Consider the following 27,539-nt stretch of genomic DNA (forward strand, 5'->3'; position numbering starts at 1 on the left):
TTATTCTCTTTAATAACGCATGCAGGTCGTGGGCGCGCGCAGAGAAGCGTCGGGGAGAAGGACCCACGTGAGAACGCTCGTGCGTGGAGAAAAAGAATACGTGCTGCCATCTGGCCTAACGCGGCTGCACACGAGTGCGAGCTGCTTCCTGCCAGACGCGAGCGGTGGCGCTTCCTCCAACCTTCCTCGCTTTCGAGAAGTTTTTGACAGCAACACTTTTATAGGGCACCGTCTCCGGGGCAAACACGGTCGCCGTCGCTGTACGTAATGCGTAGTAGTAGTATAAAACTTTATTCCGCAAAATGCGACGGGGTTTAGGGGTTGGGGTTTCGAGCTGCAGGTGGTGTTACTAGGTACAGGATCCCATTGGTTCTTGCTGCCTCCTCGGCCCGCTCAACCAGCGCAAGCTGATCTTGCGGGTCGGAACTGGACAGAAGCTCCTCCCACTGCTCGACTGACGGGTTTGTAATTTTGGGCTCTATCGGGCTCGCCCGACAGCCCGTAATGCGTGGTGGCTGAAAAGTGACAAAACGTGATTGAGGTGAGCCGCGGTCACAGCCACGGTCGCACGTCACAGAGCCCCAGTCCCTACTTATGCAGTGAACCTCTAGGAGCGGAAGTCTGGGAGCTTTATCAATGCTCCTTGCACAGTAGTTTCCGCTAATATTCCGCCGTAAGTTCACTAAAGTTAAGGTGTATATGTACTTCTTCCTGCCCATGGCCCCGTTCAGGGTTAGTTCAAAGGATATGGAATAGGCCTTTGTCCTGCAGCGGGCGTAGTTATGCTGCAGCTGCCGATGATGATGACTACACTTCCCTCCCATATCAACGTGTGGAGAAGAAAAACCCATAAAGGAGCGCTCCAAACATCGCTAAACATTGATCAAGGTGCACTGAATTCCATATGGAAAAAAAACTGCTCGAGTTTCCACGTTCCAACGAGATTTGAAAGAGCGCACAGCGGCGCATGAAAACACTTAGGTGACATAGCCGAAATTTTCTACTGTGAGGCGGAGGGGTGTCCGGGGCCCGATTCTCGATATTCACATTCGCCTGTCGGCGCCATATTGCCTCTCTGATTGGCTGTCAGAAGTGTCAATCGCCGTCAATGGGCGTGCCAATCAGGGTCGGTTACACGAGCACTTTTTGCGGTGACGTCAATTTGACGTGGCATTGAAAATGCATTTTCGTAGCGCTATTCTTGGTGGCCGGCTGGTACATATATGTGATTGTGAAGGGAAAAGAAGCTACAAGTGGTCCGCCGCGAGACCCACGAAACACAAAAAGCGCTAATAGACGTCTAAAAAAAGTCTCGGAAGAAAAAGCTTGACATCTAAAAGAAGTTTCATCTAAGCAGTTTTTTAGACTTAGACGTCTACTAGCCCTCTATTAGCTCTGCTAACGCTACGCTTGTATACGGCTAGAAAACTTCTGAGGTAGAACTTTTTTAGAATTTTTTTAGACGTTCCTTTTTTTTCCGAAATGGGTGCCTGTAATATCTTACGCATTTCAAGACTGATTTTTAGTGCTGCCTTTAAACCCTCTAAAGCTTTAAAAATGTTATAGTTCATTTTTCTGGTATACACTCAAAATGAACTCAAAGCTGATTTGCAAAGACCCGAAAAATGAGCACACTTTTCAGTCACTGCATTATTCTTTATTGAATCCAGTGCATACACCCACACAAAAAAAGAAAGGGACCAGGAAATTAATGTTAGAAGCCACGGAGGAGGTAGCTTCACTGGTTTGGCTGACATTACAACGGTAAGCACTTGGATGGCGGGAAAGTGTCGAGCAGCAACCAATTGTTAAATCAAAAATTCATTCGGCCCCAGGCCTTGTTCACAACGGATGCGTTGACGATCAAGTTGCTGTGATGTGGACGGCAATGAAGAGATCGCTAGGTGTTCCAAACATCGCTTTTCTTGCAAGGAGGATGCCAACTAGACGGTATACAAGGGGAAGTCAAATCCAGCTCTGTTCAGCAGCCTGCAGAAGTGAAAAATATTAGAGTAACCAAAAGCACAGTCAGTCAGGTGCATGTAGAATGGCCAATGAGGAGTCGGAAGCAAGTAAGACCAGGAAATGGCAAGGAGTGACAGCACAGGCAATAAAATAAGCTAACCAAAAACATATATGCATATGATGTCATTGCAAGCGGCATTTCAGCAGAGTGCTACGGCTCACCATAAACTCAAGAAGTCAACCACTGTGGAGGCCTTTAAGAGAAGCAAAATTCAAACAGCGTGCATGGACACTGAAAGCCAAGCAGTCAATAGCAAGTGCACTGCCTTACTGCGATGCACACTGTACTCACAGAACCTCCTAAGCTGTATCTCGCAAACAGGCTTTCTCTTACCTGAAAGAAGTGGCTGAATCAAAAGTGGTTGATGGTTGACATCTTGCACCGTCGCACGAAACCATAGAAGAGATGCTGCTGTCCTGGTAATATCTGCATCACTTCGGTATACATAAGAGATGCGTTAAATCTTGGACCTAACCTTGACAGCCACACAGGGGCACATCTGAAAGATAAGACAAATAAAAGTGCGTGTGTATAAGGCTCTTAACACTGCATTGCCAAACAAGCCCTTTCTAATCTGTACGATGAAGCTCAAACAGCGGGCAAGAGATTACTTACACCACTGCACAAGAAGCATTTGTCCAGATTCCCACCTCAGAACTGAAACAATCTCCAGACCAAGTCTTCTGAACAACCAAGTACAAGGTGCTGCAATTAATTTGCGTGAAACTAGACCAGGTCCTTGCTCCTCCAGCCAATAGTTGGAGTTCTAAGGGTCAAACAAATAATGGGGCTTGTGGAATGAACATTAGCAAACAGCCTAGACCTATACAAGAAATAATGAAGTGAAAGAAAAGGTGTCAGCTGCAAAGCGTGCTCACCAAAACTTGAGAAGTTGAGCAGGCAAGGAGGTCCTCTGAAAACCACTGTTGAACAGCCTGTACCCAAAACGAAATGCACACAGTGAAGCAGGGACAACGCCAGCTGTGCATGGCGCAATGGTTTCCCAAAAAATAAAAGCTGCCACGCCTGCAAAGAGCCGTAGTACTTCTCTGCACTGTCATACAGTCTGCACACATACAGAGCAGCACCACTGAGTAAACTACCTTTGTGCCGGGGCTCTCAATCGTAATGAAATAAAAGCTTGACGCAGTTAAGAGAACCATAAACTGAAGGCACAGCGCACGAAGGACAGGACAGGTCCTTCGTGCCCTATGCCTTCAGTTTTAACAATGTACCGACTAGCCCAAACAAATACCTTAGTGAAGATAACCAAAGCCTTTTTAACGGGAGTTTCACTGACGGCAATCACAGCAAGGAGAATTGGAGCACACAGGTGGCCAGATGATAGTCCTTGGCAAGAATAAAACCCTGCCAGAATGCAATAGAGCACAGACTTTAATCAATGTCTAGGAAAAAATTCGCGCCTTATCAACGTACGCTTAAACAAAGCTGGTTGGTTTGAAGCTTTGTCACGTTCACATTGTCACCGCCTTGGTAAAGAAAGTAACTCGCATAGCCTAGCTGTATCCACTTAACAAAAGCTCACATAGCACTTTGGTATGTAAAGCACTGGCTGATACTGTTTTGTGATTTGTAAACCAAAGGAGTGACACACTAGCCGACCGTTCAATCAGGCGCGTTAGAGGCTTAGCTAAAGCAAGGCCGACACTTTCACCACAGAAAAGAAATGGAAGGTTACTTACTTTTGCGGAAAACGAGGCTCACATCTCAGTGCAAAACTGGTAGTAAACGATACCGCAGAAAAAGGGGAAACTGCGAACTGCAGCGGCGTCAAGTGCCAACCAGCGCGGAAAAAAGTGCGCAGCGAAACGTACAAGGTACGCAGCATCCACTTCGCGCGCGTAGCTATCGCTAGCCTCTGCAACGCCAAATGAAGTACTAAATTTCTAAACGTAAAAATAAACAAATCATCAAAGAACCAAAAAAAACAAACTGAATCTAATATTTTCATGTAAAACTAAGCACTTGCAGCTTGCACTAAGATTTAGTTCTGCTGGAAACGGTTAAAACCACTTTGGCAAACTAGCCTGCATCGCCACCGTGCGGAGCGACACCAAGCAGCAAGCTGCGGCGTGACTCAAGAAAGATTATTGCCTTCAAGATCTGCCGACACGATAGCGCGCGGGTGACAAGCGCGCGAGCGAGCTCGGCGAAGGCGGCGTAGGCAGCGTACGCTGCGCCTGTCAATCCGCGTGCTGCCGCCAGCTAGCCGAGGGGTAACAGAGGCGTTCGCAACATGAAGCAAATTTTTTCGCTCGCGTAACTACCGTCGGCTTTCAGGGCCATTATATGTTACCTAAATCCATCCTTACGAGTGGCGGCTTAGCTGCACTCGATGTGGAACGTGATTCGGGCTCCATAGGAGAAAACGCGCTTTCAGTGTTCGAATACAAAGAGCGGTCTGTGGACCGGCGCGCCTGCTCTTCGAAACGTCAAGCAGGAGAGCCACCTAATTTATGTGCCGTGATTTACAGCATGTTTAATCCACGGCGGCAACTCCCTGCTGATTGCTAGGCGCGTCTCATTGACGTGGTCTCAAGTTCCACGTGTTAGAAACAAGTCTAGAAAACATCTGACTTCAGATGTTTCACAGAAGTTTAACAGCAAACATCTGACTGCAGATGTTTAAGAGACGTCGCAGAGGAAACTTCTTCTTGTCGACATCTATGAGACGTTTGAACGCAGCGCAAGACGTTTGTAGTCATTTTTAGCTGTTCCGAGACGTTTGTAAGACGTTTTGTGTTTCGTGGGGAGCACTTGCGCTCGACTTGCCAATTTGGAGAAAATAGCTGCACACCGGAAATGGCAACATCCTAGAATCTGATTGGTTGGAACAATATCACGTAAAGCACGTGATAGGCACACATTTTGGAGTGATGTCAGAATGACGTTTCATCACGTTTACGTTGTGCCGCCATTGCAAAAAATGGCTGAAATTCGCCGCCATCATTTCGCCCGGCGAAAGGTACCCGAATCATGCAAATGAGTTAGTGAAATGCTGATTTATACGGCGTTAGGTAGCCGCACTTTAATGCGTATTTATTTCAAGACAAAACTAAGCTTACAAAAGTCTTGTTTTGATTGCACAATGTAATGGTATGGCGTTATAAGAGCACATCTGAAATAAGCAACCCTTGAGAGCGTTAATAGTGAAGGCTTAAGCGTACAGCCGCATAGGGGCGCTAACTGCTCTCCCGTTGCAAAGCCTTCGCTCGCAGTGAGAAATCATCGGTCCGTGCGGTTAGTGAAGCGCGAAAATTGCTCGAATGGCGGTGCCGGCGCTGCGATTTGCTGCTCGTTGCATTCATTCGTCGTTTGTTAAATCCTATAAGTGGGAAAGGTGAGCGACCTTCGAGGTCACCGCGATGCTTTCGAGTTGTCTCTGACTAGACAGCTCGTCTGTGCAATCACCTGACGAGGCATATGGTGTGGTGGCTATGCAAGGATGCATTGCGACGAGAAGCAGTGCCGAACTGTCGAGCTCTGAGGGGCGATCGCTGTGAAACGTCGCAGAACGGATGGGCTTTGCGCGCGTGATGAGCGGATGACACGCGGCCGAGCAACAAACTCCAGGAATGTGTCGGGCTTCTCGACGAGACATCCGTGTGTGTGTAGCGTCATTCTCATTCCTTTTGCATGCATGCTGCGAATCAGAAATTTTTATTCGGCATTTCGCGTTGCTTTTTTTTTTTCATCATACTGTTTTCAGTTTTTGCACACGGCTCAAGTTGAGAAAACAAAGTCTAGCATGCTAGTACGTTGGTCGATTTCTTTGTTTTTGGTGTTGATGAATGGGAAAGGCAGCATAGGGGAAATCAGCTGGAAGGCGTCGTTTCCTTAAGTGTGGAAAAAAAAATTGCGTGAAACTCTAAAAGAATACTATACCCTGGCTTAAGCATTATGAGTGAAGCAGACAAAAGTGATTTTGCTATTCAAGGTAATATTTTCATAACAGTGTTACATCATCAGTTACACAGCAGTCACGTGGAAATGACCGTAGGAGGGTGAAAAAAATCATCTCTTTAGGGCGCGCGAAAAACAAATATGTACGACTCTTGTACATTTTATTTACAGGTGTGTTGTTCCTGCTGGTGAAGGTTCCAGCTCACTCGAAGTCTGTGCGGGATCCATCCATGACCCGTTTGTGTGCAATCTCTCATCATGTGCTGCCCGCATGGAAATCGTCAAGCTGGTGAGCACGCGCTTAGTGTGTTGGGGCAAGCATTAAGGGATAACATGTTTGCCTTTAGTAAGATTGCATACGGCTAATGATATCTGATTGCATTTATATATAGTTTATTCAGCAAGCAAGAACAGTGTAAATAGAACCACATATGGAAATAATGTAAATTAATCATGTCTGTACTTTTCAGGTGACAGCGGAGATAGGTGTGCATGACACGCAGTGTTGTTCTGTGGTTTTGAATTTCTCTCAGTGACCGCAATGTCAAGGTAGCCCCATTTCGATTGGTGCAAAATGCGAAAGCATGCATATACTAAAAAACTCAAGGTAGTCATAAACAGTTAAACTTGTGCCCTTCCTTGCAGTGCATTCTGTAGCGGTTTTCTTGAGCATAAAAAGACTGTAGTAATTATTTCTGTGCATCAGTTTGGGAAATCTGCCATCAAGTACCTCTAGCTATATAGAAACAGTTTTCTTTGATACTAATGATTGGTTTTGCAGTGAGCGTATTTTACATTTGTACATAAAACTAGACTATTTCTGAACACTATGTCTAGCTCGTTGGGAGATTTCAGTGTGATTAGTGTGCAGGTGATGGTGTGCATCTTATGCAGATGTGGCAGACCACCCTCACCATGGGGTCTCATGTGCTCTGGAGCCAGGATACCAGATTCATGTTTGGTCACTTCCCAGCTGGTCTGGTTACCAGCTGGGTGGCCATACCGGGCTCCTGAGGTGTCTGCAAAGGCCATGGTACAGCATGATCAAGAGTCCTCTGCGAAGGTCACCACAGCTTGCATTGTGCAACCCAACATATTCATCCACACTCAGCTGCAGGACCATGACACCTCTGGCAAGTGGTGATAATAGCAGGAGCACCAACACCTACAACAAGGAGGAGGACACAGCACCATTTGGGTTCTGCCTGACAGACCGGAAGTGCATGATCAGCAGCTGCGTGCGGGAATTGCACTCACTGCCACGGTTTTCACGTGTAGCTATGCCACAAGTAATCAGTGTACATTTGCTCTGCTTCAAGTTTGATGGCATACTGCTAGGAAGCCGGTGAAGTCTTCATCATTTCGGTGTTCTTCATTAAACTAGACCATATTGGTGGTATCCATGACAGTAGAAATCAGTTTTGTCTGGTGCTGCAGTTTTTTGTGAGTCAGGAAGTGTCCCAAGTGTTTTCAGCCTACCGTCTGCCAACTTGCTGAGTGCGTGCAACACATACTTTGGTGATTGTGAAGAAGTGCTTTCCTTCGAGTGGTGCCTCCCTATGTGGTCTGCTTGTACACAACGCACATTTTATTTGGTGCTTAAGTTCAGTGAAAGACAGGAAGCCACCAAAATGTTTTCCTTCTAGCACCAGGGTGTTCACTGCACATGCATTCACCAGTGCTTTTCTGTTTGCTTTGGTGTTTGTTGAGAGCCAGCAGTCCACAACATCCTCAACTTACAGCATGGTCGCTGTGTCTCTAGTCATTTACAACATCTGTTCTTCAGGGTGCAACATGCCTTGTGTGGCACTGTTTGTGTGATAAGATCGCAACATGCTTTGTCTCATGGCATCTGGTTGCCTCTGTGTGCTTGCTTTTGACTGCCTCTTTCACAAGCTGCTTGTAGTTATACAGCAGTGAACTATTTTTCCTGAAGGAGAAGTCAGTAATTGTTTCATGGTCATTTTCCCAGATGAAAATGCAAGGCCTGGCCAGCGTCTTCACACGTCTACCCATTCCCATCTTCTAGCTCAAATTTGTACCTGTGACGAAAACCTAGAATTTGTATATTAATTCAGTTGAAGGTAAATGGAGGTATAAATTATGCAGCTGGACGTAATTTGTGTTTCAATAATAAAGCTCCAAATGGCATTTTGTAGCTGGAAGGGCATGATCCGGTTCAATAATTCTACAGGAAATGGATCATAATAGTCGTAGTAGTAGTAGTAAACTTTGTTGATCTTTCTGGGTTACTCAGGCGGTCTTCCCAGGTTTGGGATCTTTTTCTCCTTCCAGGATTTGTGGTCTGTGTTCTTTTTCTGTGCTGGGCCATCAACCTTGAATGCATGCATTGGAAGATCACTGCCCACCTGTCCTCCCAGTGAAACTCTGTTAGATCCCATTTTCATTGACATGTTTCCTTGCGTTTTGCTTCATGAAAATTGGGGATGCTGTTTGGTCATTTTATGAAAAATCCGAGACAACCTGCTCACCCCCTGAACCCTTAGTGTGACTGGACCATATCAGTGTACATGCTGCCATTTTTCTGTTTAGCAAAGGCGACTGCTGGCTACTTAAGTTTGCGAACTAGGCAACACTAATGTGCATGTATACCACTGTCAAACGGTTATGAAAGACGGGTCTGTCCCCAAAAAATTCTTATCTTTGTAGACGCAACATATTCGTCAATGTGTATTGTTGCACTAGGTAATGATTCGCAGTTAGGCTGCATAATGAATTCTAGGATGCATGAAGTTCAGTGATGGAAATAAATTATTTTGCCAATAATGGCTTCCACAAACTTTTCACTCTGCATGTAAAAGACACCTCACTTTTTTTAAGCAAATTGTAACACCTAAGAGGCAATGCAACTTGTCACGCTCCCCAAAAATGTAGGGGCACACTTAAGCTCAGCATTCATGGGTATCACACAACAGTGTTTATGGCTCCCTGCAGCGGTTTCTCTTCACACACACAGTCACTGTTCTTCATTCGTGTTCACACATTTATCACAGTTGCCTCAACACAGGTTCTTTGAACTCTTCCACACTGTAGTTCACCTACATAATGTTATTGTAATTAGTTTCTCACTAATTGGCACATCTATAGTTCACTGCAGTAATTACAATGCTAGGCTTCAAATTAAGCCAACAGCACCCGCGCATCACTCCCTCCCACTTTGTACCTCAGTAAAGTCAATGTGCCTGCATGGCCTAGTTGGTAGCGTGCCTGGCTGGCGATCCAGGGGTCATGGGTTTCAAGGCAGACAGAAATTTATTAATTTTCTGTACGTAAAATCTATTATTTTATAAAGTGAAGTAGTTTCAGACATGTGCTGACGTTTGATTCAGATTACAAATCCTCTTTTCAGTGTCTTTCCCTGCCGACATACACGCGTGAAGCACGTTTTTTGACACAATGCCGGCTGGATAACACTGGGTCTTCTGCAGAATCGCAGCCTCTCTCCTTGACAGTGGTGTGTGCAGGCTTTCTGTACCTTTCTTTTCTGGTTGCACATGGCACCCAATAACTTCTTAGCACTAATTGCGATGCCATCATATACCATACAGCACTAATGATATTACTTGGTGGTAGTCAGAAAAAAAAAATTATTCTGATAGTGTGAAAAAAGAATAGCAGCCTGTTTCCAACTGACTTGGTTTGGTTTCATACTTCTGCTAGAACTTAAAGAGAAATTAGCCAGCAAAGCTGTACAAGACGGTAATTTTTCAGGGGGCTTAAATTTTATGCACAGGCACTTGCAATGACTCCAATTTCATCAACATTTTGCAACCTGTTCTATCATTATATTGGTGATGAATAGCTTCTGTTCATTAATTTAACACTCTCCTCGGGGAAACTCTGAGTCAAACTTGCTTGACATTTTTCAAGCTGCCTTAATCATGCTCAAAAAAAAACAATTTACCCTCCATGCGCACACACCACTAGGCATTTTAAGTGTTGTATTTTTTTTTTCATGCAGTGGAGTGTAATACATACATAGAAGGGAGAAATCTCCAACCTGTCACTTATGCTCAAGCACCAGAGTGGATTTTAAATGCACATATCAGGCTTGCCCAAACAAACCGAAACCTCCTTTCCAAGGGATGGAATCACAGGAGCGATGGGAGGCTGCTCTGCGCATTGCATCATGGTCTGGGCCTTGAAGGTCACTGTAGCCAAACAGTGCCTGGTCACCTAGAGTGGCCTGAGGGCCGTCGCCAACCTGTTCAACACCCCTTCAGCCACCCTCGCCTGATCCACTGAAGTGGGACTAATAAAGTTATTACCAACCAAGGGCTCCTTCCTGCCAACACGCTTCACCACAGTAATTTTGAACTGCTTCATTGAACAAATAATCTCTGAGCTGTACACAAGCTTTGTTCTCAGTACAGGTAGGCCCTTTGTTATTGGAATGTGGTAATCTACTTTTGCAGAGCAACTTTGATTGGTCCTCAGTGTCCTTTCAGACATTTGCCGACATTTCAGCACCTACATCTGGTATGGTGCCCTTCACTGAACTGTAGATGTCATATTTTGAGTGTGCATAGAGGGTTGTCTATTTTAGTTCACAGTAAAGGAAAGTACTTTGAGAGTGAACGCATTTCATTGAGCATTACTCTCCTGTAGTGCACAATAGTGGCATCACAGGGTCTTTATTGCATCAGCGTATGGTGTAAATGTTGCCTAATGGCACTGTGATTCACCACTCAAAGAGAACCAACAATGGCCCTGATATGTATGTGGTCAGGAGTGTGCACAGAGGGAAAGTCATGCACTTGCACATCAGGCTAGAAACATGACTGAGGCCTCTTGTAGATTGCTCGTGGAGTGCACATGGCTTGCCAAAACCAATCCACATCATCCAGTGTTATCATGCTGCATTAATGGACCTTCTGCCAGAATACCACTGCTTGTCTGTGATGCTGCCTCCCTCAAATACTGTGGGCCATGTTAGCCTTGCATTTCATGCCCCCTTTGTGTGTTATCTTGCTGCTGTGCAATGCTTGTGCTCTTCTTGTTGCGTTGCTGTTCTTCCTTCTTAACTCACCATTGTTTTTATTCTCCTTCAGCTCCTTGACCTGACACCGAGGCATGTTCAGGCTTAATATGACATGTGCACTAGATAATACGCGTGTATGTGCATCCTATGATAATAACTTGCATGCACGTTAAAGAACCCCAGGTGGCCGAAATTTCCGGAGCCCTCCACTACGGCGTCCCTCATAGCCTGAGTTGCTTTGGGACATTAAACCCCAATAAACCAAACCAATAACTTGCATGAAGCGAATAAAGCAAGTGTCTTGCACACTGCATTAGCTGTTTGTAATGTGGCATCACCCTCCACTTTCACTATCCTCTTCTATATTCGTCCCACTCCCCAATGTTGAGTAGCATATGTGAAGATATCTTTTTCCAGCCGACTTCACCTCTCTTGACATCATACGTTGCCCTCTTACAAGGAATTTTGCTGCATTGAAAGGAGCTGCCTGGTGCTGCTGTAGATGCATTACTGTTGTCCTACAGCAAAGGAATTGTAGGGATGGGCATGACAAATTTTGTTTCACCTCTCACATTTTGGTGCGTACTTGCATCACACGAGTGGTGTAGCTGCCTATATGCCCTTGGTAAGTGCTGTGTACTCAGTGTTAGACAGAATTAAAGAGATTGAGGGCCTTTTCAAACATTGAAATTAAATAGCATTATTGAGAGCCTTTTTTTATTTGAATGGAATAATGTACCTGCCACTCTACGCCATGCATTCGTGAGGTGCTTTTATATAAAGTCCGTGAAGTCTGCTTGCAGGCAGACTTATTCACAAAGCAAAAGATGAGTGCCATGTCCTATTCAGATTAAGTGAAACGCCAACACTGTGAAATACATGCTTCTGTTGACAGTGGACTTTTAGCTGTGTCTGCTTTTCTTTAAGTACTGGCGGGAAACAATATCTCCCTATTGTGCTTTCGCATTTGACGCTTTTGATAATAAGAAGTACGCGCTCATAGCGTTGCACTTGACGCGATTCGCAGTCGCGTTACGTGCGCGGCCGCTTGCAAACGTAACCAAGGGTAGCGTTAAGTTCTATGCACCTGAAGAAGTGACACGGTGAGGTAAAGCTTTCCAACGCCACTGACGCGTTGAGGTTACGATCGAGAGCCAGCCGTTTCTCCGCCAATTCCTCTCCCCGTGACGCTGATCGCATCTCAAGTACGGAGACGCGACACGCTGCGCGATGGCTTCGGGCAATAAGCGGTCGCTCTTATTTCCGTGACGACCGGCCACAGGGTTAGCGTCGCATTCAGCACCATCACTCAGCTAATGTGTGCGGCGAGTACGCCGAGACCGCCGCCGCAACGCATTTCACCGTCCATCTCTACGGTGCTACTGTGCTAACTCACCTTCGCGCCGAAACTCGGCGTTGTTTTTTGTACTTGGCGCCAAGTAGCAGACGACACTTCATTTTTTTGTCGTACTTTTTTCTTTATTCTTCGATGTCGTCATTCTATTCTGCTGTTACGCATTTTCGCACCGCCCCGATTCACACGTCAGGGGTACGCCCCGCTCATGGCGGATTGGCGAATATCGAGAATCGGGCCCCGGGCAGACTAAGACACAGGTGCAAAAGTATAACTGTTTATTTGAGAACGGCCATAGGCGTCCGGCGAGCCCGGTGGCACTCAACCGACTGCCTAACTGCGCTAGCAAGCCAGCGGCCTCCCTCGGGATATGCGCGATATGCGCGTACTACTCTCGACAGAACTAAATGTGAGGCGCTGGCGCGTGGCATGCCGTCGACGCGTAGAGAGAGAAAGCAAGTCCGAGGTGCGCGCGGGGCGCGGCATGCCGTCGACGCGTAGCGAGAGAGAGCAAGTCCAAGGTGCGCGCGGGGCTGGCGCGCACACGTGCACTCGAAGGGGCGTCGGAGAAGTTATAATATGGTAGTCCTCACATCCCACCCCTCTTTAAAAAATTTCCCATCCTCTTACTTTACTTCTCATAGTCTTCCAGCCACCTCGGCGGACGAATATGACGCCGGGGGCGATTGGAAACACGGGCGAGCTGCTCTGCCTGAGCAATGTTCTCAGTGTTCTGAGAAACAAAGTCAGATGTTTCGGGAGGGAGTTCAGGTATGTCACCATTTTCACTGTGCACAGCACTTTCGGTTGATGATGGAAGTGGCGTTGGATGTTGGTCTAGCAGGACTTGATCGATATACGGTGGCCGGAATCGTTTGATCTGGCTCATATGAACAGTTCTTTCGTCCCTTGATGAAGTACTGGCAGGATGGGCAGTGGCGCGACGAACTACGAAGGTGACAGGCGTCTTTTGGTCGACTATTCTGTAAAGACCCTTGAACTTGGCGGCAAGCTTGGACGTGCCATCTGTAATGGGCTCTTGGCGCTGAAGCCACACGTACTGACCGACTTGAAAGTTGGTATCGCGATGTGTTTGGTCGTAGCGTTTTTTTCGTTCTTGTTGAGCTTGAATTGAATTTGCATGTGCCTCTGAGCGATGTTCGATGAGGTCTATCAGCCTTGTCTCAAAGTTGGTTCCCACGAAACACAAAACGTCTTACGAACGTCTCGGAACAGCTTCAAATGACTACAAACGTCTTGCGCTGTGTTCAAACGTCTCATAGATGTCGACAAGGAGAAGTTTCCTCTGCGACGTCTCTTAAACATCTGCAGTCAGACGTTTGCTGTGAAACTTCTGTGAAACTTCTGTAGTCAGATGTTTTCTAGACTTAATTGTTTCTAACACGTGGAACTTGAGACCACGTCAAGGAGATGCGCCAGTAATCAGCAGAGTTGCCACCGTGGATTAAACATGCTGTAAATCACGGCACATAAATTAGATGGCTCTCCTGCTTGACGTTTCGAAGAGCAGGCGCGCCAGTGCAAAGACCGCTCTTTGTATTCGAACACAGAAAGCGCGTTTTATCCTACGGAGCCCGAATCACGTTCCACATCGAGTGCAGCTAACCCGCCACTCGTAAGGCTGGATTTAGGTAACATATAATGGCCCTGAAAGCCGACGGTAGTTACGCGAGTGAAAAAATTTGTTTCATGTTGCGAACGCCTCTGTTACGCCTCGGCTAGCTGGCGGCAGCATGAGGATTGACAGGCGCAGCGCAGCGCACGCTGCCTTCGCCGAGCTCGCTCGCGCGGTTTATCGCGCAGATCACCCGCGCGCTATCTTTTCGTGGCGGCGTATCTTGGAGGCAATCTTTCTTGAGTCACGCTACACTGTAGTCACGCCGCAGCTTGCTGCTTGGTGTCGCTCCGCACGGTGGCGATGCAGGATAGTTTGCCAAAGTGGTTTTAACCGTTTAAAGCAGAAAAAAATCTTAGTGGAAGCTGCAAGTGCTTAGTTTTACATGAAAGTATTAGATTCAATTTGCTTTTTGGTCCTTTAATGATTTGTTTATTTTTTACGTTTAGAAATTTAGTACTTCATTTGGTCATTTGGCGTTGCAGAGGCTAGCGATAGCTACGCGCGAGAAGCGGGTGCTGCGCACGTTGTAGTACGTTTCGGTGCGCACTTTTTTCCGCGCTGGTTGGCACTTCACGCCGCTGCAGTTCGCATTTTCCCTTTTTTCTGCGGTATCGTTTACTACCAGTGTTGCACTGAGGTGTGAGCCTCGTTTTCTGCAAAAGTAAGTAACCTTCCATTTCTCTTCTGTGGTGAAAGTGTCGGCTTTGCCACTAACGCGCCTGATTGAACCTTTGGTTTACAAATCACAAAACAGTATCAGCCAGTGTTTTACATACCAAAGTGCAGCGTTGAATGTTTTAAAACAGGGCATTTGCATGTATTTGAGCTCTTGTTAAGTGGATACAGCTAGGCTGCTATCGCATGCGAGTTGCTTTCTTTACCAAGGCGATGACAAGGTGAACGTGACAAAGCTTCAAACCAACCAGCTTTGTTTAAGCGTACGTTGATAAGGCGCGATTTTTTTCCTACACATTGATTAAAGTCTGTGCTCTATTGCATTCTGGCAGGGTTTTATTCTTGCCAAGGACTCTCATCTGGCCACCTGTGTGCTCCAATTCTCCTTGCTGTGATTGCCGTCAGTGAAACTCGCGTTAAAAAGGCTTTGGTTATCTTAACTGCGTCAAGCTTTTATTTCATTGCGATTGAGAGCCCCGGCACAAAGGTAGTTTACTCAGTGGTGCTGCTCTGCATGTGTGCAGGCTGTGTGACAGTGCAGTGAAGTACTACGGCTCTTTGCAGGCATGGCAGCTTTTATTTTTTGGAAAACCGTTGCACTGTGCACAGCTGGTGTTGTCCCTGCTTCAGTGTGTGCATTTCGTTTTGGGTACAGGCTGTTCAACAGCGGTTTTCAGAGGACCTCCTTGCCTGCTCAACTCAAGTTTTGATAAGCATGCTTTGCAGCTGACACCTTTTCTTTCACTTCATGATTTCTTATATAGGTCTAGGCTCTTTGCTAATGTTCATTCCACAAGCCCCATTATTTGTTTGTCCTTTAGAACTCCAACTGTTGGCCGGAGGAGCAAGGACCTGGTCTAGTTTCACGCAAATTAATAGCAGCACCTTGTACTTGGTTGTTCAGATGACTTGGCCTGGAGATTGTTTCAGTTCTGAGGTGGGAATCTGGACTAATGCTTCTTGCAGTGGTGTAAGTAATCTCTTGCAGTGGTGTAAGTAATCTCTTGCCCACTGTTTGAGCTTCATCGTACAGATTAGAAAGGGCTTCTTTGGCAATGCAGTGTTAGGAACCTTATACACACGCACTTTTATTTGTCTTATCTTTCAGATGTGCCCTGTGTGGCTGTCAAGTTAAGGTCCAATATTTAACACATCTATGGTGTATACTGAAGTGATGCAGGCATTACCAGGACAGCAGCATCTCTGCTATGTTTTCATGCGACGGTGCAGGATGTAAAACATCAACCACTTTTGATTCAGCCACATCTTGCAGGTAAGAGAAAGCCTGTTTGCAAGATGCAGCTTAGGAGGTTCTATGAGTACAGTGTGCATCACAGTAAGGCAGTGCACTTGCTATTGACTGCTTGGCTTTCAGTGTCCATGCACGCTGTTTGGATTTTGCTTCTGTTAAAGGCCTCCACAGTGATTGACTTCTTGAGTTTATGGTGAGCCGTAGCACTCTGCTGAAATGCCACTTGCAGTGACACCATATGCATCTATGTTTTTAATTAGCTTATTTTATTGTCTGTGCTGTCACTCCTTGCCATTTCCTGGTCTTATTTGCTTCCGACTCCTCATTGGCCATTCTACATGCACCTGACTGACTGTGCTTTTGGTTACTCTAATATTTTTCCCTTCTGCAGGCTGCTGAACAGAGCTGGATTTGACTTCCCCTTGTTACCGTCTAGTTGGCATCCTCCTTGCAAGAAAAGTGATTTTTGGAACACCTAGCGAGCTCTTCAGTGCCATCCACATCACAGCAACTTGCTCATCAACGCATCCGTTGTGAACAAGGCCCGGGGTCGAATGAATTTTTGATTTAACAATTGGTTGCTGCTCGACACTTTCCCGCCATCCAAGTGCTTACCGTTGTAAAGTCAGCCAAACCAGTGAAGCTACCTCCTCCGTGGCTTCTAACATTAATTTCCTGATCCTTTTCTTTTTTGTGTGTGGGTGTATATGCACTGGATTCAATAAAGAGTAACACAGTGACTGAAAAGTGCGCTAGCACATGCATTTATGGCTCATTACTACAGCCATACATCCCTTGTAATGTGGGCTCATTGTTCGGGTCATTGCAAATCAGTTTTGAGTTCATTTTTTAGTGGTGTATACCAGAAAAATGAACTATAACATTTTTAAAGCTTTAGAGGGTTTAAAGGCAGCACTAAAATGAGTCTTGAAATGCGTAAAATAATACAGGCACCCATTTCGGAAAAAAAAAAGAAACGTCTAAAAAAATTCTAGAAAAGTTCTACCTCAGAAGTTTTCTAGCCGTATACAAGCGTAGCGTTAGCAGAGCTAATAGAAGGCTAGTAAACGTCTAAGTCTAAAAAACTGCTTAGGTGAAACTTCTTCTAGATGTCAAGCTTTTTTTTCCGAGACATTTTTTAGACGTCTATTAGCGCTTTTTGTGTTTCGTGGGTTGTCGCTTCGCGGCGGAATTTCTCTGTTGGCAGTTTGGGAACATACCCATGTAGAAGTTCAAAGGGCGAAAATCCCAAGCTCGCGTTTATGGCAGTGTTGACGGCAAAGGCTGCCGCATTAAGCTTTCTTTCCCAACTGAATGGTTCAGCGCTGCATGTCTTCTTGAGCACGGAGACGAGAGTTGCGTTACTGCGCTCTACGAGACCGTTGCTGGACGCACGGTACGGGACAGAAAAGTGTTGTTCAATGCCATGTAGTCTCAGAAAACGTTTAAACTCATGGGAGTCGAAAGCGCGGCCGTGATCTGACAAACAGTCATTGGGGACACCATAACGGTAGAACACCGAGTACAGATGGTGGATTACTTCTTTGGTGCTTGTTGTGACCACTGCAGCGAGTACAATGAGTGCAAAGTCTATTACGTTGAGGATGTACTTATGGTTGCTGTCATTAGGAGGCATGGTGATGTGGTCCAATGCAATAGCAGCAAATGGCACTTCCGCTGTGGGCATAAAACACATTTTTCCTACATTTCTTGAGACAGGACGATTGTGAGACTGGCAAATCTGACAGCCTTGAAAGTACTCAGTCACAGTGCTGGTCATTCGTGGCCACCAATAGCGGTCTTGCACTTTCCTAAGTGTACGCTTTGCATCCATGTGGCCGCCATTATCATGAGTCAGTTCAAGAACAGATTGGCGCAGCTTGGCGGGCACAACAATTGTGTTCAAGTCCGAATGTGTGTTGCGATACAGAATATCGTCCACGATGAGGAAGTCTGCGCTCCCGTCGCCGTCATTCACCAGCTTGTGGCGTATGGATGAGCATTCTTGATCTTCCCGCTGGAGTTGATGCAATGTTGTCATGGGCTCAATGGTGGCACAGGCAAGGCGTGAAAGCATGTCCGCAACCACATTCTGTTTTCCCGGCTTGTGTTGAACAGTGAAGTCAAACTCGACAAGGTCCATGAGCATATTAGTAAATCGACGTGACGGCTTAATGTTGTTAGTAAGGCAGGCCACGGTCCAGTTATCCGTCAGAAGGCGAAACTTCCTGTTGAGAAGGTAGGGGCGAAACTTCAAACAAATCGCCCAATGAACAGCCAGACACTCCCAAGCATTGCTGTGTAAGTTCTTTTCTGGCGCTGACAAAGCTCTGCTGGCATATTCGATGACAACTTCGTTAGCACCTTGGCGTTGAGACAGCACAGCTCCGAGTGCCAAAGCGGAGGCATCCGTTGTCACGGTAGTTGGCGCGGCGGGGTCAAAGTGAGCAAGTATGGGGGCTGTTGTTAGTGCTTGGCGAAGCGATTGGAATGCAGAATCGCAAGCTGCAGTCCAAGTGAAAACTCCTGTTCTGACGATTGCCTGCAGGGGTCCTGAAATTTTGGCAAAGTTAGGTATGAACCGTCTGTAAAAATTTGCCGTCTGTAGCCAGGATAGGACAGACTTCGCATTTGTTGGCCTGGGCATGTTCAGAATCGCTTCCACTTTCGCAGGGTTTGGCTGTTTGCCGTCTTGGGAGAGAACGTAACCCAAGAATGTCAACGACGGTACTGCAAACTGGCATTTGGCAAGTGTCACTTTGAAGCCACTTCTCAGCAGTAGTGTAAGGACCTCCTGTAGCAGGTCCACGAACTCGGCGAAGTTGGTGCCAAAGCGAAGGACATCATCGAGATATACTCGAACACCACACTTTGGATGTCGCGGCCTCAGCTGTCGAAAGATGTTTTGCATGGCTTTCTGAAAAGTTGCAGGGGCGTTCTTAAGACCAAATGGCATCCTAGTCCACTTAAAGGTGCCATGATGAGTTATGAATGACGTCTTAGGCTGATCTTCCTCTCGTACTCGAATTTGCCAGTACGCGAATTTCAGGTCTACACTTCCGAAGAGGGAGCAGCCAGCGATATCGTCCATAATGTCTTCGGAACGGGGCAGGGGCTGGGCAATGCTGACAGTCTGCTTATTGAGAGGGATGTAGTTTACACAGAGCCGCTTTTTGGTACCTCTTGAAACAACAACTGCCGGAAAGGCCCATGGGCTTGTGGATGGCACAATAATGCCTCTTTTTAAGAGCTCGTCAGTTTGCTTCTCAATGAATGCTCTATCATCAGCAGCATAACGGTACGGTTGTCGGCTATATGGCACGGCTCCAGGGGCAAGATCGATGGAGTGTTCAGCCCCCTCATAGAGGCCCAAATCATTGTCATCAGAGGCAAAAAGCTTTATATGTTGCTGAAGAACATCTCGGACAACGGCAGATTGTTCTTTGTCTAGCTGTTTGCCTATCTGTGCTTCACGCAGGATGAGACTCGTTTCTTCCAATGATGAGCTGCCTGCACAGTTGGGTGGCTCGGCTGTCTTTTCATCGACACCGTTATCCTGAGGTGCTATTTCGTGGCATGCCAGTGAAAGCCACGGTGGCTGGTTCACATCTGGAAGGGGCTCGAGCTGTAAGCCTCCAATGGCGAAGTGAGTTGGAGCAAACGGGGACTGGGTCATTGTGCGTGGCAATACAGCGTTCGACATTCTCGGGAACACTTTTTCATTACAGAGCAGGATGGTGTTTGTGCTCGGCTGGTGGACTTCTGTTGGCTTGGGTGGCTTCACGACGAGTTCGGCATGGGCAGCTTCAAACCAGTCCTCACCGAGGATCAGAGGTAGCGGGTTACGTGGGAGTACCGTCACATCTATCACCGCGGAGATAGGTCCAATGGAGATGCATGTAGATATTATCCCTGCTGGTGTCACCGTACCACCACCGACGACGGAGATGGGTGGCTTCGTCCAAGGCGACAATGCAGACGATGTGACAAGGTCCTGGGACAGTATTGTCAGCTTGGAGCCGCTGTCGGGGAACGCATCAACTTTTCCGACACCTGCGACATGAGCTTCTATCACAGCACACTGAACCAGTGATCCCTCGAGGCAAGACATGGCAGTAGTATGGGGTTTGGCGTTGCCCGGAGGTTGTTGGCGTGGAGCTCTGGGCGCAGTGCACTTGGCAGACAGGTGTCCTGGTTGGCGACAGTTGAAACAGATAGCATTACTAAGGTCGTCTCCAGGGCGGTAGGCAGGGGCGCCGTGCTTAGAGGAGATTTTATTGTACCAAGCATCTCGCTGGTCTGGTGGAAGAGCTGAAAAACGTTGTGGTCGATCTGTTCTGGTTGCAGCTATCTGGGGATTTGTACGATCTGGGTTCCGTAGTGGGGCTTGCACTCTGGGCACTGAGAACTTGGCACTCGAACTCTCTGGTCGCATGAGTCGAATTGATGAATGACTTATTGTTTGGTCCAGTTGCGTGACAATATCCATGTACGCGGCGACTGTTGTTGGGCGTTGGGCTGCAATGGTGGTGGCAAGATTCGCGTCGGAAATTCCCTGAAGGGCGTACTCTATGCGCTGAGGGTCGCTGAGGTCGACTGGGCACCCAGCAATGAGCTTAAATTTAGCCAGCGAGTAGTTTAGGAGACTCTCTCCGTGGGCTTGAACGCGACAGGTAACTGACTGTTGCCACTGCAACAATGTGAGCTTGTCGCTGAACTGATCGAGAAAGGCTTGCCTGAAGCTTATCCATGTTGGGCACTGACGGCCGATGACGGCTTTCCAGTCAGCCGCGGCTCCGCGCAGTTTCCCAAGGGCGACGGCGAGAAGAGTCGAAGGCTCCCACGAAGCCAGGTCTCGAGTTCGCTCGAGCTCTTCGATCCAGTGGGCCGCTGAGATGCTGCCGTCAGCGCTGAATGTCGGAAGCGATCCGGATAGGTCTGGCAGAGTTGTAACCTGGACTGGGGCTACGGGGCGTTGAGACACGTGGAGGAGCTGTTGCACTAAGCCCGCAAGAAGCTCTGTGGTATCGAGACTCGGCGAAGGCAGTGCATGGTCAGGGCGCTGGGTGGATGCTACGGAGTCTGGGGAATGGCCAGGTGGAGTCGTTGGGCGGTTTTTGGCAATATCGGCGAGCAGGCGATGTATTATTTCTTCCTTCGACCCGGTAGCATCAAGGTTTCGGCGAGTGAGCTCTTCGCGGAGATAATCCGCTGTAAAGCCGGCGAGGTCCTCCGGAGTAGCTTCGCTCCAGTTTACGAGGGGCATGGCGGTCGACGGGGCAGCACACGTAAAGAAACACGAACACACAGGCAGGCGTAGAAACGCAAGGCGAGCAGGACAAAAAGTTCAGGCAGGGCGGGCGAGGTGCTTCATCAAGCAGGCAGGCATCACACAGGTCGGCGTAGCAAGGCAAACAGGCGAAGAGGCGAGCTGATTCGGGTGAAGCGGGCGAATGGCTTCATTTGGCGGGAGAGCGACAAAATGGCGGGAACAAGTACAGCACCATCGGAGAAGCGAGCTGGGCAAACAGTTCGGCGGATTACTTCACCAGGCGGGCAGCTGTCGACGTTCCCAGCATGGTCCAAGATCGACTGCGCCAAATGTGAGGCGGAGGGGTGTCCGGGCAGACTAAGACACAGGTGCAAAAGTATAACTGTTTATTTGAGAACGGCCATAGGCGTCCGGCGAGCCCGGTGGCACTCAACCGACTGCCTAACTGCGCTAGCAAGCCAGCGGCCTCCCTCGGGATATGCGCGATATGCGCGTACTACTCTCGACAGAACTAAATGTGAGGCGCTGGCGCGCGGCATGCCGTCGACGCGTAGAGAGAGAAAGCAAGTCCGAGGTGCGCGCGGGGCGCGGCATGCCGTCGACGCGTAGCGAGAGAGAGCAAGTCCAAGGTGCGCGCGGGGCTGGCGCGCACACGTGCACTCGAAGGGGCGTCGGAGAAGTTATAATATGGTAGTCTTCACACTACGAAGGGTCTAAAGATACGTCCGACGACCAAGTCAGTTCTCATTAAAGGCACGACGAACGTCGCTGTAGGCACATGGTTAAAGTCACGTCCTACGTCTGCCAGTCATGTTGCTTGTTATGCTCTCTTCCCCGCAAAGCGTATGCAAGTTACAGTTATATTCGCGACTTTCGAGGAGCTCTAAAGAGTAGTTTATCCGTTCTTGCAACACCGCTCGCCGACAAATGACACAGATCGGTGTCTTCACGCCCGAATGCGCGCGTTGAGCACCAGGTTGAATGCAAGCAACGGCGGCAGGCGACGCGACCTAAGTACACGTTTGCCGAGATACGTTCGATGACTTCGCGTCGCACTTAGTAAACTGTCTCGTAATCGTCACCTCGATCTGCTTGTAATTTAAGCTCGTCTGCAATTCTGCACCGACCTCTGAAACGCAGGAATTGTGCTGTGGATCGAGCGCCTCTACTCGGCACAACACACAAATTGTGATCTGTGATAGGTGCTGTGTTGAGTTTTATAACACATAGGCAAATGAGGCCATAAGAAAATGTTATGCTAGCTCTTCTTTACCGGGAAACATAGCAGATAGGATGTTCATTATTGAAATATTTAAATTATACCCAGCCATGGCAAAAGGTATGTCGAATCTGAGGCCTGCGCTGGTACAGCGGCGACAACAAGGCCAGCGAACCTGCCGAGGTGAAGACGTGCTCCACCGCATTGCACGTAGGAGAGACCGGAAAGCCAGAAGCGTGAATGATCCTCGAAAACATAAAACGACGCCTAGCTTGCAGCTTTGTCTACTCGTGAAAGCTCGCGTGCCCGGAGCTTAAACCCACGCGGGTATGATGTTAGCGCAAGCAGAACGGCCCCTGCTCTCCCGTCGGAGCTGAGATGTGGCGCGCACTCAGCTACGACTGGAGAACACGGCGCGCCGCTAGGAAAGCCTCAACTTCCGGACTTCAGCATACGGTAGAAAATCCCATGCGCCTCATGTGTGCATGAAATAAGCCGGGAGTAAGTTTGCAGTTCGCAGACTGCAAGCCAACCTTATTTGCCAACCGGTATACAATTGAAAGACATGGTGTTCATCATGAGCGCAGTAGCACCAACAGTTCATTGCTGGCGCACTCAAATTACGCGCACCGAACGCCAATCGCCCCATTCCGGGAATTGGGTAGACATGGGTTAAGCTGTGGAAAGCTGCGCCACCGCGCGACCCGCACTATATACAGTCAAAAGCCTCTATACACAAAATGAACGGGACCTCGAAATCGCTTTGTTATACAGGCCAGTCTGTTATAGCGATCACGTCGCCGTACGGCCTCCATAAAGCAGAATTAGGACTTTGGGTGAAGCCAGCTTTATTCCGGGTGGATACAGCATATATTAGAGGAAGCAGCCGGCAATTTTTTTTTGTTTCCCACGGTGCGCCTCACAGGATACGCAAATACCGCAGACCTCAGCGTACTTTGACGGAAGGCCCAGCAGATCCTTTACTTGGCCTGCTTCATAGTTCATAAGGCTAAGTAAAGCTCCTCATATTTTCGGCTCAAAAGAATCACTCTCCCAGTGGAATTGCTGTGGAATTGTAGCGGTATCGATAAAATCCGAAAAAAGATCACAAGCGGCGAAAAACAAACTTTTTTCCTGACATTTTCATTGCGCGTATATATGAGCAGCGGCATTCGGCCGGGTGAAAAAATGACAGGCGGTATAGCATTATAACTCTTTCTTGGGCGAGTTGGTTCATCTCTGGTAAAGGTAAATAGGCAAAGTAAGGTGGTAATGGTGGTTTAGCATTGCTCAGCACGAATTATTGTGCGAAAGCACGGTGGACTACCCAAATATTTGGGGGTGCGTCAAACCTATTCCGAGGCTGTCCCAGTTCGGTTCCGGACGTGGATCAACTCAATTTTAAAATATTTGGGGGTGGGCCAACCTCATTTGTGGAGGTAGGCCCATTCCAATCTAAGACTAGGGCAAGCCTGTCTTCCACTCGTGCACACACAGGTTCACCGGCAGTCTAATTCAGCCAAGGTCAATCAAAGGCGAATTTTCCGTGTCCTAACCATATTTAGGACATGGCTTGTGTGCCATACCATGCGTTGCCGAACTTACCCTGCGGGGCCATCCCCAAACTGAGAGTTGCTCGGTGCCTCACAAGTCTTTAAATCGACCAAGGTCATTCCAACGTCTGATTTCGGGTGGTCCAAACCATATCTGGGACATGCCTCGTGTGCCATATCATGCGTTGCCATCCTTAGCCTGCAGGGCCATCCCCAAAATTGAGCTTTGCTTGGTCCATTGCCATGCACACCCGTTCCCTTACCGAGTCTCGCTGGGGCTTCATATTCTACGCGTGAGACGTCGAAATCGCGAGCGTAGGCTAGAAGAGCCTTCGCAATATAAAGCGATCAAGCAGCTGCACGCACAGGTAGAAGCAATACGAGAGGGAACACAACAGCGCGTGGCCGCCGCACTTCGCGGACGCTGTCGCCGAGAAGCGGCGAAAACCGGCGATAAAAAAAGGCGCGTGCCCAGTAAGCAAGGACGGCTGCTCTTTCCGCGCATGCCCCCGGTGCCTCCAATTTTCTTCGTTCTCGGCGACAGTTCTTCACGAAGCGCGGAGGCCACGTGCTCCCGTGTGCCCTCTCAAATGGCGTCTACCTGCACCAAGTAGCGCTTCGCACTTCGTCCAGATGGAGACCGGCTGACCCTTGCAACCTTGCGCATCGCAAGCAAAACTATTTGTAGCTCTTCGTCCACGAAATAAATGACGGCGCCATGTTTTCATCCTAGTAGTCACATCTCAGGCTAAGGTGTCCAACCGTGAAGATTGGGCTTAAGACGTTTGAGATTTACGTGTAGTTCGTATGTCACGAATTCGCGACGACGACTGGAAGAGGTGAAAAATAGTCGTGTGAATCATGCCAGAACGCTTGATAAGAAGAAAAAGATGCATTGCGGCCACAAGGACATGGTTTAATTAGAAATTTCGTCTGGCGAATTTTGATTGTTTTGTAGCCCAACAGCCGTCCGAGATCCCAGAAGCTGGAGAATCTTGTTGGTAGCCATTCTCGTTGGTAAATGCTCGGGTTGCCCGTATTGAACTCTAGATGATTCCACGAGCTGTGGAGGCCGTTATAGCATGCTTCTGTGTCAAACGGTCCATTTTGCCTTATAGATGAGAACATGGCTGTCGTACTTCTCCTTGGCTCTCCAGGACTCCTGCTGGTTCACTCCACCTAATTGGTTCCCGATTTTGCTGCTTGATTCGCTGCGAGCGGCACATTAGGTTCTTTGTTACTTCTTGGCAGCCCCGCGCTTCCTGCGAGTGCTTGCACGGGTCCCAGAGCGCCTAATTTTCTTGCGGGGCTTCCCCGCCGAGCTGCTTTCAGAGGATGCGCTCGTCGAATGCCCTCGCCGCTTCCCCGTCCGCTTGCCATGGGCACGGCTGCTCGATGAGCGCGAAGTTCCCGACCGGCGGCGCCTCCGGCCATGGCGCCTGGAAGCAGAGCCGCTGTCGGAGGAGGTTGAGGCGGCTCGGCGGTGTGACCTGGAACGGCGCCTTCCTCCAGCGCTGCTGTGCGACCGGTGTCGCTTCCTTCCGCGGCTCCTTTTGCCACCTGCGGTGCTCCTCGATCGGTGGCGGGTGCGAGCACCTCGCTTCGTCTCGCGGCCGCTGGCTGACGAGGCACTCCTGGAGCGGCGAGTCCTACTGGCCTTGGGCTTCTCCTCGCTGCTGTTTGCGGAAGTCCCGACCGGAGAGCGGCCCTTCCGGCGAGTGGCCACACTCCGAGAGTGACCCTTGGACCCCCCACAGTCCACACCGCTAGGCAGATGTTGCGCGCCTTTCGTCTTGTTGGCGGCTGTCTGTTCGGGAAGTGTGGGCCTCGCTGTAGATGCTGCGCCGCCGATGTTCTCACCCTCCTGCTTTATCAGTGGGGACGCTTCAGACGGGCTCACCTCGGTGTTAGCGCGACTCGTGATCGCTGTGGCATCAGTGACCGCGTCTGCGGAGGAGGCCTTTGCTTTCTTCTCTGCTCGCTGATTGGTCGGTTTGCCGTCGTCTCCTTCAGGAAGAGGGGTCGACTGCTTCATCGACGGTTCCTTCGCTGGCTCGGTCTCGTCGCTAGGCATACTATAGCTTGGTGCTCCGCGGACAACTTGAGTGCTTTTAGGGCGATGCTTTGGCGATGTTGTCGAAACCACGAAAGGGCCCGGGGTCTGATGCAGCGCAGTATGGGAAGAGCCTCGGGCGGGTGCACAGCCTTCGCCAAGCCCTTCAGGTCGAAAGTCCCCCTGGGCGCTAGCGACGTCTGCGACGAGCTTCAGCGGGTGCCGGACGGAGGCACGGCGCTGCACAACCGCATCCCGTGTCCAAGCAGCCTTCGGGGGAAGCGGCTTGACTGGCGCAGTCCTGGGCGGCCGTGCGAACGCTCGAGCTGCCAGGGCACCAGTGCGCGTGGCTCTTGGCTGGTGCTCTCTTTCTCCACGTCTTCTATCCAAGCCGATGGAGGGCTGTGTTTAACTAGCCAAAGGCCGCAAGCGATCTAATGGAACCGTTAAAATTTGTGGCTTGACATATCACGTGGAAATAATGTCAGAAGCTCCGAATTTTGTGCCGTGCTTCGAGAGAAATGACAACGCACCACTGTGTGTACTCAGAGTTTCTTAATTTTACGAGAGGCCTTCTGCACCTTTTTTGCTGCATGGTGATATAGCTTCTGAGGAGAGAGGGGGAAAAATTATTTGTCTCGGAAAGTTTGGTTGCGGAAGCTTCCCATGATGTAGGGATAGCAGCTGCCACCAGGGCACAACGTGAAGTCAGGATGCAATCAAGTGGCGCCGGATTTTATAGCAGTAGCTTGTGCCAGAGCACCAGCTACTGATATAAGCGGCGCTTGTATATACCTGTGACATTTTCTCAGCCTTTCTTCGCGTGAAAATTGGTTGGCTGCATCTGCATAAGGAATATTTCTTCTTGCTGTTTGCGGGAAATAAATACAGGAGCCGGACGACAGCCGGTGCGCCAGCCGATAGTGCGAGCCGAAGCCAACCATGCGAAAATCCGGCCCCACAAGGTGACTGCGCACTAAATCAGTTCATAGACGCCTTGCATAACTCAATGCGGCTCCAAAGTGCTGCAGTCACTACTTGGCACGCTTTTCGCTATCGAGCTTTGAAGTCCATCATCACATGAGCAAACCTTCCGTAACACTTAAGGACCGTTCGGAGGCGAACGTTGACAGCAGATAAGAAGGAAGGCGTGTGAAGAGCACCCATACGCAATCCTACGCTGTCGCCATACCTCGTTCCACGGTAACCACTCTATAGATGGTTCCGGTGATAAGTAGTGAGTGGTTACCATGGCAACACGCCTACCGATTACGCCGATTGCTACGACTACCACTGCAACCACTATTACTACCACGCGAAACCCAGGAACGGACGCAAGTGGCTATCACTGTAAAAAAAAGAAGAAGCGAGGGTACCCTACTAAACAAAAAACAACGATTTAATTTAGGACGAGGAAGAAAAGGAAGGACAGAAGCGAGACCGCTCTGCTAGAATGTGAATTCACAACTTTTCTTTCTCCGTATTTTTTGTATTGTACAAATTCTAGCTCTGTGTCCCAAATTTTAGATTTAATTATACTCCATTCCCTGTACTTGAGTGCGTTTGTATC

General features: G+C 48.6%; 1 protein-coding gene and 2 long non-coding RNA genes across 8 annotated transcripts; 2 read left to right on the forward strand and 1 right to left on the reverse strand.

Moving 5' to 3' along the window:
* Window positions 1–1,646: 1,646 nt before the first annotated feature.
* On the reverse strand, window positions 1,647–4,027 carry LOC149350643 (uncharacterized). 3 transcript variants are annotated; one of them, XR_016290401.1, is made up of 6 exons: window positions 3,730–4,027; window positions 3,282–3,394; window positions 2,905–2,961; window positions 2,642–2,792; window positions 2,360–2,525; window positions 1,647–1,989 (listed from the first exon to the last, which is right to left on the reverse strand). It is a non-coding gene; the product is annotated as an uncharacterized LOC149350643 (long non-coding RNA). The 3 variants fall into 3 exon arrangements; XR_016290402.1 differs by lacking the exon at window positions 3,282–3,394 and having other exon boundaries at window positions 1,648–1,989; window positions 2,360–2,442; window positions 3,730–4,022; XR_016290400.1 differs by lacking the exon at window positions 3,282–3,394 and having other exon boundaries at window positions 1,648–1,989; window positions 3,730–4,019.
* A 734-nt stretch (window positions 4,028–4,761) lies between these two features.
* LOC149350644 (uncharacterized) lies at window positions 4,762–11,496 on the forward strand. 3 transcript variants are annotated; one of them, XM_089579728.1, is made up of 3 exons: window positions 4,762–5,652; window positions 6,122–6,187; window positions 6,845–11,496. In XM_089579728.1, the coding sequence occupies exons 1-3, from the start codon at window positions 5,592–5,594 to the stop codon at window positions 7,297–7,299; spliced, it is 582 nt and encodes a 193-aa protein (XP_089435854.1). In that variant the 5' UTR covers window positions 4,762–5,591; the 3' UTR covers window positions 7,300–11,496. The 3 variants fall into 3 exon arrangements, with proteins under 3 accessions (XP_089435854.1, XP_089435855.1, XP_089435856.1); XM_089579730.1 differs by having other exon boundaries at window positions 5,643–5,652; window positions 6,122–6,239; XM_089579729.1 differs by having other exon boundaries at window positions 4,762–6,239.
* Window positions 11,497–14,027: 2,531 nt separating this feature from the next.
* LOC149350645 (uncharacterized) lies at window positions 14,028–16,622 on the forward strand. Of its 2 annotated transcripts, none has more exons than XR_016290404.1 (4): window positions 14,028–14,606; window positions 15,442–15,590; window positions 15,729–16,065; window positions 16,264–16,622. It is a non-coding gene; the product is annotated as an uncharacterized LOC149350645 (long non-coding RNA). The 2 variants fall into 2 exon arrangements; XR_016290403.1 differs by having other exon boundaries at window positions 14,212–14,606; window positions 15,729–15,893.
* The last annotated feature ends 10,917 nt before the right edge of the window (window positions 16,623–27,539 follow it).

The sequence above is a fragment of the Amblyomma mixtum genome, chromosome 3 (assembly GCF_055824585.1).
Source record: "Amblyomma mixtum isolate Tamu chromosome 3, ASM5582458v1, whole genome shotgun sequence".
In the NCBI taxonomy this organism is placed as follows: Eukaryota; Metazoa; Arthropoda; class Arachnida; order Ixodida; family Ixodidae; genus Amblyomma; species Amblyomma mixtum.

What these genes read in the sequence shown, in the direction of transcription:
- LOC149350644 (XM_089579728.1), top strand. Translation starts at nt 5,592, where the DNA reads ATGACACGCGGCCGAGCAACAAACTCCAGGAATGTGTCGGGCTTCTCG. An exon ending in CTTCTCGACGAGACATCCGT is followed by an intron (nt 5,653 to 6,121) that starts GTGTGTGTAGCG and finishes TTTTATTTACAG; the next exon opens with GTGTGTTGTTCCTGCTGGTG. An exon ending in GCGGGATCCATCCATGACCC is followed by an intron (nt 6,188 to 6,844) that starts GTTTGTGTGCAA and finishes CATCTTATGCAG; the next exon opens with ATGTGGCAGACCACCCTCAC.